The sequence below is a fragment of the Hemitrygon akajei genome, chromosome 32 (genome assembly GCF_048418815.1).
Source record: "Hemitrygon akajei chromosome 32, sHemAka1.3, whole genome shotgun sequence".
NCBI classification, from domain to species: Eukaryota; Metazoa; Chordata; class Chondrichthyes; order Myliobatiformes; family Dasyatidae; genus Hemitrygon; species Hemitrygon akajei.
In genome coordinates this window covers 19,860,656-19,879,797 of record NC_133155.1, presented here as the reverse complement: position 1 = coordinate 19,879,797, position 19,142 = coordinate 19,860,656, and the positions used below count along the sequence as shown (strand labels likewise).

The window sequence follows — 19,142 nt, the reverse complement described above, 5'->3', positions numbered from 1 at the left end:
TATTACTGTGGTCATACTTGCATTCTCGGGAGTCCAGCTCACTGAATCCTTCACCAGGTTGTTCGCATGGTTCAAAAACACATCTCTCAAAGGGAAATTACAGGCTATGGATTTCAGTGATTGTAGTTAAGAAAAAGTATAATCAGTAGAATAGTCAATAGTTTTGTTAACTGCCCACAAAATGCCACCATATATTGCCAGCGCCATCTTGAGAACAGGGAGCAAACTACTGAGCACCACAACATAATGATACAACTTGAGCAATGTACTTTCCAAAAATTACCAGTGCTGCCTGCATATCATATACAACACACAATGGAGTGAATAGAACTTTAATGATTTGCATGCAGTCACTTTTAAATGCTAGTAATGCTACAGTCAATTATGATAAAGTTTCGATAAAGTTTTGATGCCAGAAAATCAAATACATTTTTTTTAAACTCTTCAGGATGAAACAGTCACTTTTTAAAAACCCACCTCTCCCCCTCATGTACATTTCTTATTTACAACTGATGTGACCACATGTAGCTTTTTCCCCACAAAGACTCTAAATTGGAAACACTTTGACATTTTGGAATGCAAGAGTAGTTATTCTAATGTCTGTTACAGATATCTTCTAAGTTCAATAACATTTTAAGGGTTAAATTTCCTCTCGGTCTTTCTTTAATGAGACAGAGCCAAAATCTGCCACAGAAGAGTTGCCTTAATGTTGCTTTCATACAGATACAAGTGACTGAATTAACTGTCTTTAGTTATAAAACATACTGAAAACTAGCAACAGCAGCTGCATAACACATTATCGCCTGAAGTTATCCAGTTGACTTGAAACACAAGTGTCTGATGTATCCAGTTGTTTGAAAAAAAAGGCCAGAAATACTCAGTGGGTCATGCAGCATCTATGGCAAATGGATGGTCAACACCTTGGGTTGAGAGTATTGAGGGGAAAATAGATAATATGTAGATGCCAGGGAAAGAGGTGAGACAGACCTGGTAGGTGATGGGTAGAGCCAGATACGGGACAGAAAATGAGCGAATGGAACCAAATGAAGGAAGAGTGATGAGTATAGGTATAGGCTGGAGAGATGGGAAAAGTGAACAATGGGAGAAAGCTTATTTTGACTGGTTGGAGTATTAAGAGAACATTAGTCTTGTTGGTTTCCTGAAATTGGAAACTTTCATGTTCATGCTACTGGGCTGAGGCTACCCAAGTGGATAATGAAGTGCTGTTCTTCCAGCTAGCCTAAGGCCTCACTGAGACAGTAAAGGTAGCGAAGGACTGACAGGTCAATGTGGGAAGGGGATTTTAAATGACAGGCAACCAGAGGCTCAGGATTCCAGAGCACGAGTGCTCGACTAAACAGTTTGCCTAGTCTACACTTGGTCTCGCTAACATACAGATCACATTGTGAGCATTGAATGCAAAAGAACAGGGTGGAGGAGAAGCACAAGAATCCTCAAATGGAAGGGCTGTCTGGACCCCTGAATCATGGCCAGCATTGCACTTCCTACAGTTGCAGGGGGAAATAACAGGGCATGGGAAGGAATGATTGGGAAAGATGAGTGGACCAGGAAGTCATAGATGCCTGCAGAAGTGAGCAATCGCTGTGGAAACAGAGAGGTTTGGGGTAGGTGGGAGGTTTGCCATAGCCCAGGTAGCTCACAATTCAATATTCCAATGTATATTAAGTGTATAGTTCGACTTGAAACAAACCTCAGCAAAGGCAGGAACTATTTTAAGCATGTAAGCTTCAATTATGTGCACAAGGTTGCAAAATTATATTGATAAAGATGTGGCCAATTTCACACTAAAGTATAAACAGAATTTAACAAAATGGGAAAAGCAAAATAAAACAGATTAACAAAAATGTACACAGAGCTTAACTCATTAAGCAGGTTATGTTTTCATTGTAAAACTGAGGGGAAGTTATAAAGTTTAACCATTAAAGAACTGCCAGAAAGATTGCAAACCTTCTGCGTTAAATCTAGTATTGCTTTCTGTCAAAACACTAGCAGATGAAATGCTCCATTCGAAATTTTCTGATAGTCATTCCCCAAAACAACATGTATGTCCTTAGAACCAAATTTTCATTATCATTGCACACAAAGAGATCTTGCAACAGAATGGAAATTATTATCCCCTTGTGGGTAATGAACAGAAAATTACCTTTGGAAAATACATTATCTTTATAGAATAATGTTTCACTTTTCAACATTACATGGAATGGGGGGGGGGGTTGTTAGATATTTGCAAAGACTGGCATATATGAGCTAATCAACAGAAAATAAATGGACCATTTTTTAAATTCATGACCAGTAACTATAAGGGTGCCAGAAAAGTCCAGCTTGTTGCACATTTGCTGTTAATCCAAATATAGGTGGATTAATAGATTATGAGGACAGAGTGAGCTTGCAGATACATGGGTTATGTGAGTGACCAAGTTGATAAAATGTGATTTTGTGTTGTTTTGTTTTCCCCATTCAAGGAAGCAGATGTCTGCATGGGAGGCAGTGCAGAAAAGGCTCTCTTGTATGAACCCTGGGATGATGAGGTTTAAGTACAAAGGAAGACTGAACAGATTTAGCCCATGTATGTAGAGGTATAGTCGAATAAGCAGTAATCTTATTGAAACAGAAGAAGGCATTATATGATATATGCTGAAAGGATATTTAACATAGCAGCTAATGTGCACTGTTTCAGAATAAGGACTCCCCATTAAAGACAGAACAAGAGGGTTCTGAATTTTTGGAAAAGACAGAGGTGGAGACCTTCAATGTTTTCAAGTTGGAGATCAACAGATATTTAAACTACAACCAGGGAGCCTCATTCAACAATTCCAAAACAGCTTCATCTTCTCCACCATCACATTTCAGAGCCATCCATGAACAACAGTTTATTATTCCTTGCTTTTGCACTATTATAATGTATTGTCATCGTACTGTACTGCTGCCACAAACAAGAAACGTATCATATAAAACAGAGATAATAAACCTTACTCTGATTCTGAAAAAAAGTTTAGCAAGGGAATGGGGAGTGAGCCAAAACAGGATTTTATTGAATGGCAGAACAGGCATCAAGAATTGACAAGCCTACTCCCACTTGACAAGTAAGAGACCATGATGATCTATGATCGTAAAGCTCCCAACTGTTAACCCCTAATTGATAGTGTTTGAATTATTCATTTGGTGGAGGATTATATAGCATCTGCACTTCAACATGAATTCCAATTAATAAAGAATAAACTGTTAAAATTCCCATCATGAAAGCCAAGACACATAAATCAGGAACATCAACATAATACAAAGCAGCATCAGTAATGAACATAGAAAGCAAAGTGGATCACTATAACTCCTAATAAAAGGCATAATCTCCTCCAAGTTTGATCTACATGCAGCTTCTGTATCATTCTTAACTGTCCTCTCAAAATAGCCCTGTAAAACATTTTGTTATATCAATTTTTAAAAGGAATGATGGTTCAAAAAACAGACCTGCTGTCATAGTTTCAAGGCAGTTGGGGATGGTCACTGAACAGCAGCAGCACCCAGATGCCCCAAAACATTCAGTGAGCTTCATAATCTGATTTTTTTTTAAACAGGAAACTAGATAATGGTCAGTCCACTGTAGCAGTTATGATTAAACTGCTACTTTCTCCCCAAAATGTTGCCTGACCTGAATATTTCTTGATAGTGTTCAGCTCAAAATTAAATATATGATTAATAATAATGTAAATTAATGAAATATATTCAACCTAAAATTTAATACATTTACATTTTTCATGCAGCCCATTTAATATGAAAGCAATCACCTAATTCGACTGGGTGTGTTGAATTTGCTAATTTGTCTCAACCAACAGTCCTTGTCTGACCAATTAAAAATTAGTCAATTTATTAGCTACAAGTTCTCCACTGTGTAAATTCTCTGAACAACAGTCAGGTTTGGAATTCATAGTATATCTTCAAATATTTCACACTTCAGACATTTAGCATAAGCAGGAGTTCAGCTGCAAAAGAGGCAGAAATGAAAATAAGACACACTTCAAGATGGTGAAAAGAAGGTCACTTTTCTCACTTGCAAATCCAGTCAGTTCTGATGAATAACAACATCTACTCCACAATCTCCATCAGCAAAGGTGCCACACAAGGGTCTGTACGTAGCTCCCTGCTCTACTCGTTTACTCTTATGACTGGGTGACCAAGCACAGCTCCAATGCCACATTTAAGTTTGCTGACAACACCACTGTCATAGGTTGAATCAATAAAGGATGGAGACATAAAATCTGGCTAGGTGGGGACCCAGCAACAACCTCTCATTCAATGACAGCAAGACCAGTGAGATGATTATTGACTGCAGGAGGAGAAAACTGAAAATCCATGAGCCAGTGTTCACCAGGGGATCAGAGCTGGAGAGTGTCAGGAAATATAAATTTCTTGGTGTTATCATTTCAGAGAACCTGCCCTGAGCCCACAAGCGCAATTATGAAGAAATCACAGCAGCACCTCTATTTCCTTAGGAGTTTGCAAAGATTCAGCATGGTATCTAAAACTCTGACAAACTTCTATACATGTGTATTGGAGAGTAATATTGACTGGCTACAGCACACACTGTTACGTAAACACCAATGTCCTTGAGAGGAAATCACTACAAAACGTAGTGGATACTGCCCAGTCCATCACAGGTAAAGCCCTCTCCACCACTGAGCACATCAACATGAAACGCTGTCACAGGAAAGCAACACCCATCATCAGGGACTCCCAGCACCCAGGTCATGCTCTCTTCTCACTGCTGCCATCAGGAAGAAGATACAGGAGCCTCAGGACTCACAGCACCAGGTTCAGGAATAGTCACTATCCCTCAATACTCAGGCTTTTGAACCAAAGGAATAACTTCACTCATCTTCATTTGCCTCATCACTGAAACATTCCCACAAACCATGGACTCACTTTCAAGGGCTCTTCATCTCATATTGCTCAATATTTATAGCTTATTTATTTATTTTTACTTATTTCTTTTTGTACACACAGAGCTTGTTGTCTTTTACACACTGGTTGAATGCCCAAGTCAGTGTGGTCTTTCATCAATTCTATTATGATTATTATTTTATTATGTACTTACTGAGTATGCCCACAAGAAAATTAATCTCAGGGCTGCAGATGGTAACATATATGTTCTTCGATAATAAATTTACTTTGAACACTATGAAGTCTAATGAACAACCAGGTGAGTTTACTGGCACTGAAAAGTAATTCAATAGGTCAGTTTTCCAGACTTAACTAAAGCAGCAAAATTTGTAAATAGGATCTTAGGCATGTGGTAAAAAAAATTTCACATCAATGAACCTTTTCGCTTTCCCCCAATTTTCACGGCACAAGTCAAAAGCAACACTGGCTACTAAAAACTGTGCATATTATTCCAGAGTTAACAAATCTTACAAGATATGTAATTCAAGAGCTCAGATGAGGAAGCCCAGGAACAGAGAAGGCCTGAAAAATGCTTTTTGGAATTTGAAAAAAGTCTTATATGAAGTCTCACCTGAAAAGAAGCCACACAATTATAACTGCAGAAGTTCCGAATACTACCATCAGACATAGCAAGGTGGTATTGAGGTGTCACTGTCATTTTACAGTAGTTGCACTGGACACTGGTACCTAATTGATTAAAACACAAAATCATATTATATTCAATACCACTAAATAATCAACGGCTAAATTCACATATCCACTAAACCGGGTATCCAGTAATGAAACTAAACAGTTTCGAAGTACAAGCCAAAAAAGTTGTAATACTCTGTATTTCTAATGCAACATTTACTTGCAGATGCACAATTGCAAGAAATTAATAAAAACATACAGTAACAATTCTGTCAACATTTGATTACAGATGCATGTACCCAAATCAAATGAAAAAGTCATTAAGTTTTTAAATAAGTAAATATGTTGCTGCAAATGTATTATAGTAAAAATTTTATACTGGCAGAAATTTGGTGAACTATTTTTATATTCAACCATTCCAATTGAAACAGCAAAAAAGAAATCAAAGCCTATGTTCTTCCAAATGGTATTATTAAACCCCTGAATTGCAAATCAACTCATCAGCAAGGCATGATTGCCCTTTTATCATTGATGTTTATTCTACCCACCCCCCAAAGGCTATATATTATGTCTTCCAAATCTCAGGAGAGAGAATTCAATGGAATTGGCTCAGTAAACAAAACTTGCTTCACTGAAGGAGGCTCCCTTGTGCAGGCAGATAAACTGCTGTTGCATGGTTTAGCATAAAGCCAGATTCATGTAATGTACGTCACGGCTTATCACTTCAATTACAATCTACAGATGCTGGAAATCCAAAGCAACACACACAAAATGCTGGAGGAACTCAGCAGGCGAAGCAGCAACTATGGAAAAAGAGTACAGTTGACGTTTCTGGCAGTGATGTTGACTGTACCCTTTTCCATGGATGCTGCCTGGCCTGAGTTCCTCCGCATTTTGTGTGTGTTGCTTATCACTTCAAAATTGGTTTTGAAGTCATAATCATAGATGTATCTCAGAGGTGCTGAATGCACAAATAATTAACATTTCTTAAAGCTTGTGTTAATAGTTAAAGAAATTATATCACTACCTTGTGTCGTTACCATTTGTACTCGATAGGCTGAAAGGCAGTTAACTGAGCAAAAATGTTCAGTTTTTCCAAAAGAGTTTATGTTTTCAACCATTTCAGTAGATGCCCTCAGAGATTTGCACCAAGTGCATGGAGTAATCTTTGAATATTTCTGTTGTGAGAATAAACAGTATTAAGTGTACAAAATTCCATTATTTTACTTTTTTAAGATAATAAAAGGGAAGTCACTCAGCCCATTTAATTAATTCCACACCAGCATCTTTATCATTGAACACAGCACAGTCTGATGGATAGAAATTTGGAAAGGTGACAGAGGAATTGGAGGAGCTGCAGAGAAGCAATTAGTTCACAAATCTTCTACTTGCCCCTTCCTTTTCTAGCAAAAAAATTCCTCAAAGAGCAATAGTTGTACATAGAACATATGAATAATGACAAATGAATCTGAAATTCAGAATTCAATCCATACTTTTTTTATTCATCTTCCTAAGTTTCATGACCCAAGTATCTCAGGTAAGTGGCCGCTATTTTTGGTTAAGCTAAATTGCACAGTCAAGTCTAGTGATCCCTTTAGGTTCTACATTCATGTCAAATCATACCCTTATCTGGTTTATGTACAAACACTTTAAAAGAGGTCAATTGGCAACAGTCAAAAACAAATACTTTAATGAATTGCCATCTCTCTAGTGTTATAATCAATCATAACTCAATCTAGGTTGCATTCATATCTGGGTTTGTATGGCTCAAAAGATTGCATTCAAATCCAAGGTTTGTGTGGCATGGTAGAACATTGAACAGTACAGCTCAAAAACCTGCTCTTCGGCCCACAATGTTGAGCTGAACAAAATATATTAGTAATCAAATGGCTATCTAACTAATCCCCTCTCCCTACACAATGTCCATATCCTTCCATTTCCTCCATTCATGGGCCTATCTAAACATCTCTCAAAAGTCGTTAATCTATCTACCTCTACCACCATTCCCAGGCAGCACAATCAAGGCACCCACCTTTCCATGTGTAAAACACTTGCCGCTCACACCTCCTTTGAAATTACCCCCCTCTCACCTTAAATGCATGCCCCTCTAGCTTTAGAATTTCAACCCTATGAAAAAGATACTGCCTTTCTAATCTATGCCTCTCATAATCTTATAAACCATTTTATCAGATCTTCTCTCAGCCTCTACCGCTCCAGAGAAAACAACCTAAGATTCTTCAACATCTCATTATAGCACATATCTACTCCAAGCAGCATCCTGGTAAACCTCTTCTGGACCCTTTCCAAAGCCTCAACATCTTTCCTATAATAGGGCAACCAAAACTATATGCACTACTCTAGATGCAGCTCAACTAGAGATTTATGAAGCTGCAAAAAAACTTCTTAACTTTTGAACTCAATGCCTCAACTAACAAAGACAAGCATGCTATATGTCTACTTACCACCCCTATCAACCTGCGTAGCCACTTTCAGGAAGCTATGAACCAAGCAGTACAACTGATCAAAACCTCCACCCACTAACCCCACCACTACTTTAATACTTCCCCTCAATCACCTTATGTACAACCCAGTATCACTTTATAGACAATCAATGTGTATAAGCTATCATATATTTATATTATTGTGTGTACTTTTAATTAGTATTGCATTATCTTTTTGTGTGCTGCATTGGATTTGGAGCAATAATTATTCTTACATTTGTGTTTAGGAAATAACATTAAATCATCTTGAATCTTTGCTAATCTGAATTCCTTATTCAGCAAAATTATTGTGTATCAATAATTAGTATCTTATCAGGTTCCACTAACAGCTTGAAATCTTCAATCAAATCACTCACTAATCTCCTATTTTCCAAGGAATACAAACCGACATCCTGTAATTTCTCCTCATAATTTAATCCTTGCAATCCAGGTATCATTCTGGTGAATCTATACAGCTTTTTGTCCGAGACTATCACTTTAGGGACGGAGAGAGGACTGAAGTCAGACTTCGCTACAGTTCTGCTGGTTTAAGGAGGCCACAAACCTGTTTAAATGTAGACAAACAAGCAGAACCACAGAACTTCTTACACTGCCCTTCAGTCTGAAGCATGTGGCATTGTGCTGACCCACTGTAACAATAAGCTCCACAGTTATCACAGCAATTCATTGTGAGATTGTTTGCCATTCGAAACTTGGAGAAACATATATCACTACAAAGTTTATGTACAACATTCTGGTAGTTCACTTCATGGCGGACCTGAAATAAAAAACAAATATTTATGATATGATACCTCTGTTAGTGATGAACGACGGTATTCCAATAAATCATATTCACTGACAAAACTACATGGATGTATATGGTTTTCATCACCTCTGGTGCTATCACATTATCAGAAGATACACTTCCAGAGATATTTTTAAAATTTGCTCTTGGGAAAATGACTCAGTACTACTCTCATGCACCTCCTCACAGCTGATTACAGAGAAGAAATGCCCACTAAAAATTGTCTTCTTGCTGCCCTGTAATTAGCCAGTGCTTGAGACTACTAAAATAAACAATGTAGCTAGAAATATAAAATGTACATATTTCAGTGATTATTCTTCTCAAAATCTCTCACCAACCTGTTATGACAACTGTACTCTGCAGTTCAGATTCAACTCCATAAATGTGTAACACCCTGGGAAAGGTTTCACTGTTAATGTAATGTTTTTTTCTGTAGCAGCAGTGTTTGGGTTATGGCTAGAGATAACAGGAGCTTTGGAATGTGCGCTGTCCAATAAACAGAATTTTTTTTTCTTGTTGTGTGCCTGAGACCGAGATGATCTGGCTTTTTTGTTTGACGGAAGGTGGGGAGAGAAGATGCCAGAAAGGAGAGGTCGTAGACACCAGAAAGGAGTGGACTTGGAGTGGGGCCGGGAGTCAACGAAGCCCAGGGGAAATCGATGGAGGACCAGCAGAAGGGAAACCGTGAGCTTCAACTTGTGCACATTAGACACTTTCATTAACATGGGCCCTTTTCTTTTTGTTTACTAACCCTTTAGTCAAATTAAGAATGATAAAGCTAAATTGTTTAATTGCATATGGTGTACTGTCTGTTATTTCGGGGTACTGATTTGTAACAGGGTAACAGATCATGCAGCATCCACATAAACAGGAGGTTCTGCACCTCCATCTCATACGTTTGATGGAGCCAGCGGGTGTCTTCCCTAGACTTATGCAAACGACATAACCCAAGGGTTACAAATGGATCTACCAGACAACATACATGGTATATTATATATGATATATGAACAGCGTCTGTGGAGGGAAATAGACAGTTGGTATTTCTGATAAATACCCTTCATCTGGACTGAAAGGGGACATAGGTACTATAAAGAGAAATCAAGCAAGAGCCTGTATGTGACAGGTAGATCTGAATGAGGGGGCAATTGATTGGATGATACATGTCAGGTAGGGGATGGGAGGATGGTGATAGCAACAGTTGCTGGGTGGTAAAATTAGAGAATTCCATGTTCGAGTAACCTGCTCCCCATTTCTTTCTCTCTCCTTCTCATCTAGCTATACAACCCCTACTTTCCAGCTCCAGCCCCATCAACCACATTTTTTCTTTCTCTTCCACACACACTGTCTACACATCACTCACACATTCCTCTCACTGCGTCCTCTATCTCCTCCCCAGACTTCCCATTAGCCCTTCCTCCTTCCCTTATTTGGCTCTAGTCTTCACCTTCCTTTCTTATCTGGTTCTATAACCTACAGCTCTTAGTATCTTTACTGTTCACCTCACAGTCTTTGCTACTGTATCTCCAGCCTTCTTCTCTCACTCCATTTTCCAATCAACCCTCTTCATCTGGATCTACCTATCATTAATAAGCTCTTGCTCCAACATCCTTCTCATCTCTTTATACTGGTTATTTCCCTTCTATACTTTCAATCCATATGAAAGGCCTTCACCTGAAATGTTAACTGTCCATTTCTTTCCACAGGTGCTACCTAACACTGAGTTTCTCCAGTTAATTAGAACCATTCTCACTGTACATAAATGGCTCTGCTGGAGAAAGAGAGTGAAGAGCACAAAGTTCCTTGATGTGTACATCACAAATGATCTAACATAGATCCACAGCACTTCCTCACGAGTCAAGAAGGCACAGCAGCATTTACACTTTGAGGAGATTGAGACATACAAGGCTCTCCGCCCCATTCTAACAACTTCCTACAGCAGAAAAATTGAGAGTGTCCGGTCTGGCTGCATCATTCTGTAGCACGGAGACTGCAAAGCATCAAACTGCTAGACCCTACAGAGGATAGTAGAAACCACCAAGAGGATCACCAGGGTCCCCCTTCCCCCTATTTATGACATTTACCAAGAGTGTTGCAGACAAGAGCCCAAAGCATTGTTGAGGATCCCATCACCATCCCACAATCTCTTTGGTCTGCTACCATCAGGGAGGAGGTACAGGGCATCAGGACTAGAACTACCAGACTGTATAACAGTTTTTTTCCTCAGGCTGAAATTAACAAATATCCTGCCACCGCTAAGGTCTCATCGCTAGGTCAGTGTGTTGTTTACTGTATACTGTACTGTGTACCTGTGCTGCATGCAATTTGAATTATATTTTCTTAGCTTATTTATGGTAACATGTTAATTATGTACTGTGTGTGATGTGTTATATGTTTTGGGAGTGCATTGTGGTCCAAAGGAACATTGGGAATACAATATATTTGAACTTGAATTGAAATAAAGTGCTTTGGAAACTCTGGTAAAAACAATTCCATTGTGCGCCATTCTGTTACTTCTTGCAATACCGTTTTTTCTTTTTGAAGACATCTTCACAGATATTAGATTCTATTTGCTATTCTCTCAATTACTAAATTGATTTTTATTTCTACAATAGAAGATTTTCTTTATTATTCAAAGACTGCAAGGAATTAGAACACAATTACAATGAAAATGCTACTCAAATTCCTCATGAATAAAATTCATAAAGTTGCCCACTAAATAGGAGGGGGTTATGATAAAAAGAAACAGGCACAAATAGATGTTTAACTTACAACAGACAATTTCTGACAAATGCTGCACTTGGTGGTGATATTACTAGTCGCTGAGGCAGGCTTCCTCTTCATCTCGATTAAGCACTTATGGTTACAGAATTCCTTGTATGGACCCCTACCGTCAATTTGACCCATTACTAGGTCCTTTGGATTTGTGATTTCTCTGGGGGGAGAAGAAGTGACACTTTTAAAAGAAATATTAACAACTTCACCATATTCAAAAATCACATTAACTCAGTCCAAATATGCTGTTTTATAAAACAATTAAAATAAAACAATGTGTGTGGTGTTCTTTTCCAACACTCTAGTCTTAAAACTACTACTATTAGATTATATTGTCTCAGGACTGTTTGCCAAAAAGATGATAATGGAAAACTTGAAGTTTGAAACAAAGTACAAATGGTATCAGTCTATATGGACAACAATCCACAGATATGTGCACAAATCAATTCTGGTTTTCTATTCAAGAGAAATATTTCCCTTTCTCCCATCTCAGAGAGTCGCTTCTATTTGTCACTTTTTCGTATTTCTCTATTTTTCCCTGCAGTTGTTCCTTTCTTTAAATGGGTGGATTGAACACTTCATTTTTGCTGTCACAGTGAAGTAACCAATTTCACTTACTAGGTTTAAGAAGTTCCTCAAAATGGAAGCACAACAGTTGAAATGTGAAAACCTGGGCTGAATTCTAAGGCACATGATTTCAACTCAAAATCTATTCCTGGTGCAGGATAGGATAACTAACCATCAAAAATTGATCCTTCATCTTACTTATATGGAACATTTTGACTATGTAAACCTCTATGGAATTAGAATATTATTCAAGAATTTATTTGTGACAAAACTCCCCAATGATCTTAAAAATAATCCACATGAAAACTAGCATTTTATGACAAGAATTTTATTCCTTTATGATGTTGTCAGTTCAATGTATTCTCCAAAACCAAATAAATAACGTTATTAAACAGGCTTTAAAAACTATCTCATTAAGGACGACCAGAACAAAATCAAGAAAAGCATCTTGTATTCATTTCTGAAAATCAAACGAGCATAATAGAAAAATTGAGGCAGACACATTTCAAATTGTAGCTGAACTATTGCAACATTTCAGACTTACTTCAAAATATTTTAACACTTGAAACATTTGAAAACAAGAAACTGCCATACACATAAAGGAAGGCCCTAGGCCAGATACACCACCAAGTGCTAAATATGATTTGGTATGCCATTAAAAATTCATTGACCTCAAGCAATGAATGACTACTTTTCAAAGGATTACTTAACAAATTCTGGAATTCTCAATTCAGTTAATTTTAAATTAGTCTATTGACACTGGACTGGCACAGGATCTGAAACTTCAACATTAAGTTATATGCATGAAAAACTCAAAATTGCTGTCAATTTCAGATTAAAAATTACTGGTCAGACCCTGTGAATCATCAGACCACATTGAAGCAACAATAAATTAACCTTGGTTGGAATACAGCATAGATTAAAATTATGAGCATTTATTACACACACTGGCCTTACATTCTTTTCCAGTTTAACAGACTAATATTCGCAATGAAGCTTATAGCTAGTTCAAAAGCAAATATTTAAAAAATCTTTCATGGGGATTGAGCTACCAAAAGTCAGCAGAGTATTCGTGAGTCAAATGGTGACATTCTGCATCAAACAATTTATGATTTTGTAATGCTCTGGTTGAGATTTCTATTGCTATGCTATGAGGTATTTCATTTTAGTATTTTTCTGTAAAAGTATGTGTACTGCTGGTAGAATGCTCAACGTAGGAATGCTACGTCAGCCAAAGACGTCAGCTGAAGAGAATCCAGCGCTGTGAATAATGGTCCTATCCAGCTTTTGGAAGAGATGAGCTCCAACAGTGATGTGCACATTTAGACTGATCTCGCTGTAATGGGCCCTTTCTTTTTCCTTTCTTTCTCTAAACAACTGTTAGATAAAGCTGAAATTGATAAATATACTTCCTTTATGATTTTATGCTGGTATATGATTTGTAATTTTTTGGCAATTGGTAATTCGGTATGGGCAGTATTTACACTGTATTTGCTCAAATCGAGGTTCTGTTAATCAGAACATCCCAACTTTCCAGTTTGGTTGAACTTCAAATCATACCAACCCAAGATGTATGTTGTTATAAAAGTGGCCTTCTCACTGCTGAGTCATGTAGCTGTGAGCATAGTTAGCTATCAAGCCAAGTTTGCATACAGGCCCAGTGAGAGGGTTACAAATTATAAAAAAAACAGGATATCATCTTAAAATCTGATTTAAGAGAGTTCATTAAATCTGATATCAGGAACTACCTTTTCAACATAATAGCTCATGGAAATTTAGATTATTTCCCTAAAGGGACAGAGATGTTGAGTCAACTTTAATAACAGTAAAACAAATTACAGCAGCTACTGTTCTTCAGGGAGCACATTGGTCAATTGCAGTGGCACAAGTGTTTCCCAAGGAAAGCAAAACATTGCCCTAGCTCTGTGAATTTTAAAAGATTTTTCTCCTTTTAGGCAAGTGTCTTGTCAGCTCCAGGATGACAAATGGATAAAACAGCTTTGAAATGACTACTGCAAATAAATGTCTAATTAACTGGTTAAGATAAATATGAGGGGAGGATACTAATTTTACATATCTTCAATTTGGGTGCTTTCTCAATTATCTTCTTTTGTATTATATTATTATTGTATGTTTATTTTTGCACTGTATTAATGTTCTTCATTTCGACCTGGGGTTTTTTTTTTAATCTGTAGCAATGTAAAAAATGTATTAAAAAAACTAATTAAAAAAAAGATAAATATGAAACCATTTAACAGGCAACATGATGCACATTAATAGGGGCATCAGGATTGTGAAGGGCATCTCTGGGAGTGCTTGCATGAAGTACATCTAGACAGATAAAAAGGTGAACAACGGCTGGACTGGAGTAAGTAAGTGCACAAAATTAATTTAAACAGCATTCGGATACTCTCATGAAAAGGCACAATCTGCCCATGAATACAAAGGGGAGGTCAGATGATTTGAAGGTCCTTTCTCGCATAAAGTTTGGTTATAGCCAAAACTGAGAGTCCACATCTATTTGTATAAAGGGAAATTCCACTTTACAACACAGATACAAGTGGAAAATCCTGCCGAATTCAGACACATTGCTATGCTATTGCATCTATTCAGATTGGACTTCAAATAAATTCAAAGTTGTTGGTATTTGCTTGCCATGACAAAGGAGAAAATATAGAACAGACCTTTTCTGTGGTTAAGAAAAAGATATACAATTAACTCTGACTTAAGGATCTCAGAATATCTTAAATATGTCAAAGGTCAATAGTTACTTTTGATATATAGTCACCAGCACAGAGAAGGAAAAAGAGCCTGCTAATTTTCACATGACAAAGAGATAAATGATCAGGTATTGTCTCAATGACACTGCCTCTGGGATATGTTTTGGGCATGAAAGGGAATGCTCATGATCGTCTTCAAAATAATCCCATTAATTCATTTGCCTGAACAGGAAGAAGAAATCTGAGATCTTATCCAAAGAATCTTGTGTTTAATATACTGGATTGTTGGATAAGGTTTTATGTCCAAAGTCTCTAACTACGAATTCATTCAATGACCTAATAATGAAGCAAGTGTGCTTATAAATACGTGAGTGATAAGTAGCTAATTATTCTGATTAGCTAAATGCTTTAATTTTACAAATACAAAAATGAGCAAAATTCAAACTTAAACCTACAATGATCAATCCAAAAAAAACAAAGATGGGCTGACAGTCAGATACTCTTTTCAGGAGCAAAATCTTTATCATTTATTATTCCTTATTGAACCAAAAAAAGCTTGATAATTAATATATCTGCTGAAATACTTTAAGTGCACACTTAGGATTCAAGAGCACACATCATTAGTGCTACTAATTGATGAGTTAGTCAGTGAGCTTATATAAAAAGATAGCTCTCTATCAAGCTGCTCAACAAAAATATACTACAATTGTTTTATTTGATCTACCGCAAATGACAATTGGCAGGCGAAAGTACCGGTAATCCAGAAATATGGAAAACCTAAATGAAGAACAAACATACACCAACACATGGATGTCCCAGTATATTTTGAGAATCTGCTATAAACAATTTTAGATAAAAAGTGAACCATCATTTTATCTTTGTTCATCAACAAATTTTGCTTGGAAAATTCAAAATTAAGAAATGACCCATCAGGTACACAAACAATATTTTGGAACTCCCTAGACCATATATGTTAAACTCAAGGCCCGGGTGGAATTATCTTTGGCCCGCGAGATAATATCTAATTACTATTAAAGCTGGCCCCAGTAATCGAAGCGCCTATGGCGTATGATATGGCTAATGCTGAGTTTATTCAGGTACCAGGTTTTCAGGGTTTTTAGTGTTTATTCGGTTTCCCTGGTTTATTTCTGAATATCATTAATGAATAAATTTTTTTTCTATTAGAGCTGGCCCACCGGTATATTGCATGCACCACTAATACTACAAATCCCACAATGCACTGCCAGTGCATTGCTCGCGCTTGCCTTACTCTCTCATCAGCATCCTTACGGCACTAGTCACGTGTGGTCAACTTTCAGCTATCCCTCACCCCAAAAATGGCTGAACGAAAGGTGGACTTTGAAAACAGGGGTTTTCAAGGCAGCTGGGAGGCAGAGTATATGTTCGCAGATATAAAGGGCAAACCTGTTTGTCTTGTGTGCGGAGACGGTGTGGCTGTAATTAAAGAATATAACATAAGACGACACTATGAAACGAAACACCACGACAAATACAAGCATCTGGACAAGAAACAGAAGCTCCAGAAGGTAGAAGAGTTGAAAAGAAGTCTGGCGTCACAGCAGGCTATGTTCACAAAAGCCAAAACACAAAGTGAGGCTGCCGTAAAGGCTAGTTTTATTGTGGCAGCAGAGATTGCTGAATCAGCCCGGCCCTTTACCGAGGGAGAATTTGTTAAAAACTGCATGATGAAAGTTTGCGACGTTGTGTGCCCAGATAAAAGGCAAGCATTTTCAAATGTGAGCCTGAGCAGAAACACCGTTGCTGACCGTGTACGTGAGCTTGCCACCAATCTACAACAACAGCTGGTGGGGAAGGGAAGAGATTTCATCGCATATTCCCTTGCTGTGGATGAGAGCAGGGACACTTCTGATACTGCCCAATTGTCAATTTTCATTCGTGGAGTGGACTCAAGTCTGTGTGTAACAGAGGAACTTTTGGGATTAAGATCAATGCATGGCACAACTACTGGAAAAGATCTCTTTGAAGAGGTATCCGGATGTGTAAATATAATGAGGCTGCCTTGGGATAAACTTGTGGGACTGACGACAGATGGAGCGCCCGCGATGTGCGGTCAAAAGAGTGGATTGGTGGGCAGGATCCGGGAGAAGATGCGGGAGGAAAACGGCGCAGGTGAGCTGACAGCTTATCACTGCATCATACACCAAGAATCGTTGTGTGGCAAAGCCTTGAAAATGGAACATATAATGAGCACCATAACACGAGCAGTTAACTTCATAAGAGCCAAAGGTTTGAATCACCGCGAGTTCAAGTCGTTTCTGGAGGAGTTGTGTTCAGAATATAATGATTTGCCCTATCACACAGAGGTGCGATGGTTAAGCCAAGGAAAAGTGCTGAAAAGATGTTTCGAGTTGCGTGAGGAGATCTGTCAGTTCATGGAAAGCAAAGGGAAAGACACAACAGAGCTCCGGGATAAAAAGTTGCTTTGTGAAATGGCGTTTCTGTGTGACATCACGAGCCATCTCAATGCGCTCAACCTGCAGCTTCGGGGGCGGGGTCGTGTGATCACAAACATGTACGCTGCAGTGAGGGCTTTTAAAACCAAGCTGCGCCTGTGGGAGACGCAGATGCAGCAAGAAAACTTGAGCCATTTTCTGTGTTGCCAAACTATGAAAGAGCAGGTTTCTACCACAGTGTTCCCACGTGCAAAGTTTGCTGAAGAACTTAGCATACTTGGTGCCGACTTCACACGGCGATTTGCCGACTTTGAAGCCCAAAAAAGCAGGTTTGAACTGCTCAGTAATCCATTTGCAGCTGACGTGGAAAGCGCACCAACCAACATACAAATGGAGCTGATTGAACTCCAATGTAGTGACACACTCAAGGCAAAGTATGACTCGGTGGGCGCTGCACAGTTTCTACGTTTCATTCCCGACACAATGCCCCAGCTGCGTACCCAAGCTGCTCAAATGCTCTCTATGTTTGGCAGCACATATCTGTGTGAACAACTGTTCTCTTTGATGAAGATAAACAAAACATCACACAGGAGTCGTCTTTCTGATGAACACCTTCACTCAATTCTGAGGATTTCCTCAGCTCAGAGCCTGACTCCAAACATTGATGAACTTGCATCCAAGATGAGATGCCAAGTATCTGGTTTAGACTAGTGTGAATCACAGTGTGTTGGCCTGTGGAAAAATGTTTTCATTAGAAATTACTCCGGAAAAGCTGCAGATAAAGCCATAAGAAATAAATGCAACTGATTTTTTTTTTTAATTTAATGGTCAATGTTGTTTTTGTAGGCAATAACCTAAGCTTTGTTAGTTCCAGGTTAATATGTGTAATAAATTCATTTCAATAAGTTTTGCAATAAACGCTGAACCAGTCCGGCCCTCGACTTGTACCGATTTTTTAATTTTGGCCCACTGTGTATTTGAGTTTGACACCCCTGCCCTAGACAAACACATTCTAATTTGCGCAAGTCCAATTTTCTCAATCAACTGATGTGGCATGACAAACTATCCTAATATGATATTTATAAAAAGTTAACTGAAATACTTGAAGATTTTTATTTTGTTATAAGACTGTATTCTATCTACTTACATGTTAGTGAACTAAAATGGAGCTTTTGAAATTACTTGATGATGTCAGGACACACAAAGCCATATTTGCACTGCACAACCATCTTTCACTGATTGGGAATTTCTGTGCTCACTATTACTGTCATCTATTGATCAAACTGAGACATATATACAGGTGGCCCCCGTTTTTCAAACGCTCGCTTTACGACAGCTCACTGTTACGAAAGACCTACATCAGTACCTGTTTTCGCTAACCAAAGAGGATTTTCGCTTTTACGGGAAAAAAAACACCCGCTTTATACGTGTGTTTACCCCGAGAAAGACTACCATGACCGTGAAGCCTTGTGCGGGCAGTTGTGTGCGCATGTGTGTACATGCCGATTTTTTTTCTTCAAATCGATTTTGGCTCACTGTCTTCCCGATTTTGATAAGTGAAACTATACCGTACATACAATATTTCTACTTTATATAGGCTGTATGTTTATCATATTATTCCTGCTTTTACTATATGTCAGTGTTATTTTAGGTTTTGTGTGTTAATTGGTATTATTTGGTAGGTTATTTTCTGGTTCTGGGAACGCTCAAAAATTTTTCCCATATAAATTAATGGTAATTGCTTCTTCGCTTTACGACATTTTGGCTTACAAACAGT

At 38.1% G+C, this 19,142-nt stretch overlaps 1 protein-coding gene across 4 annotated transcripts in view; it reads right to left on the bottom strand.

The window, feature by feature from the left end:
- The window catches only part of LOC140719833 (zinc finger MYM-type protein 4-like), a 223,882-nt gene that overhangs the window by 74,083 nt on the left and 130,657 nt on the right, over positions 1-19,142 (bottom strand). For all 4 annotated transcript variants that reach the window (XM_073034758.1, XM_073034759.1, XM_073034760.1 and 1 more), the window contains 4 exons: positions 11,641-11,803; positions 8,632-8,844; positions 6,614-6,764; positions 5,528-5,643 (listed from right to left, as the gene is read on the bottom strand). In XM_073034758.1, coding sequence (XP_072890859.1) covers positions 5,528-5,643; positions 6,614-6,764; positions 8,632-8,844; positions 11,641-11,803 — 643 coding nt within the window. The remainder of the gene's footprint in view (positions 1-5,527; positions 5,644-6,613; positions 6,765-8,631; positions 8,845-11,640; positions 11,804-19,142) is intronic.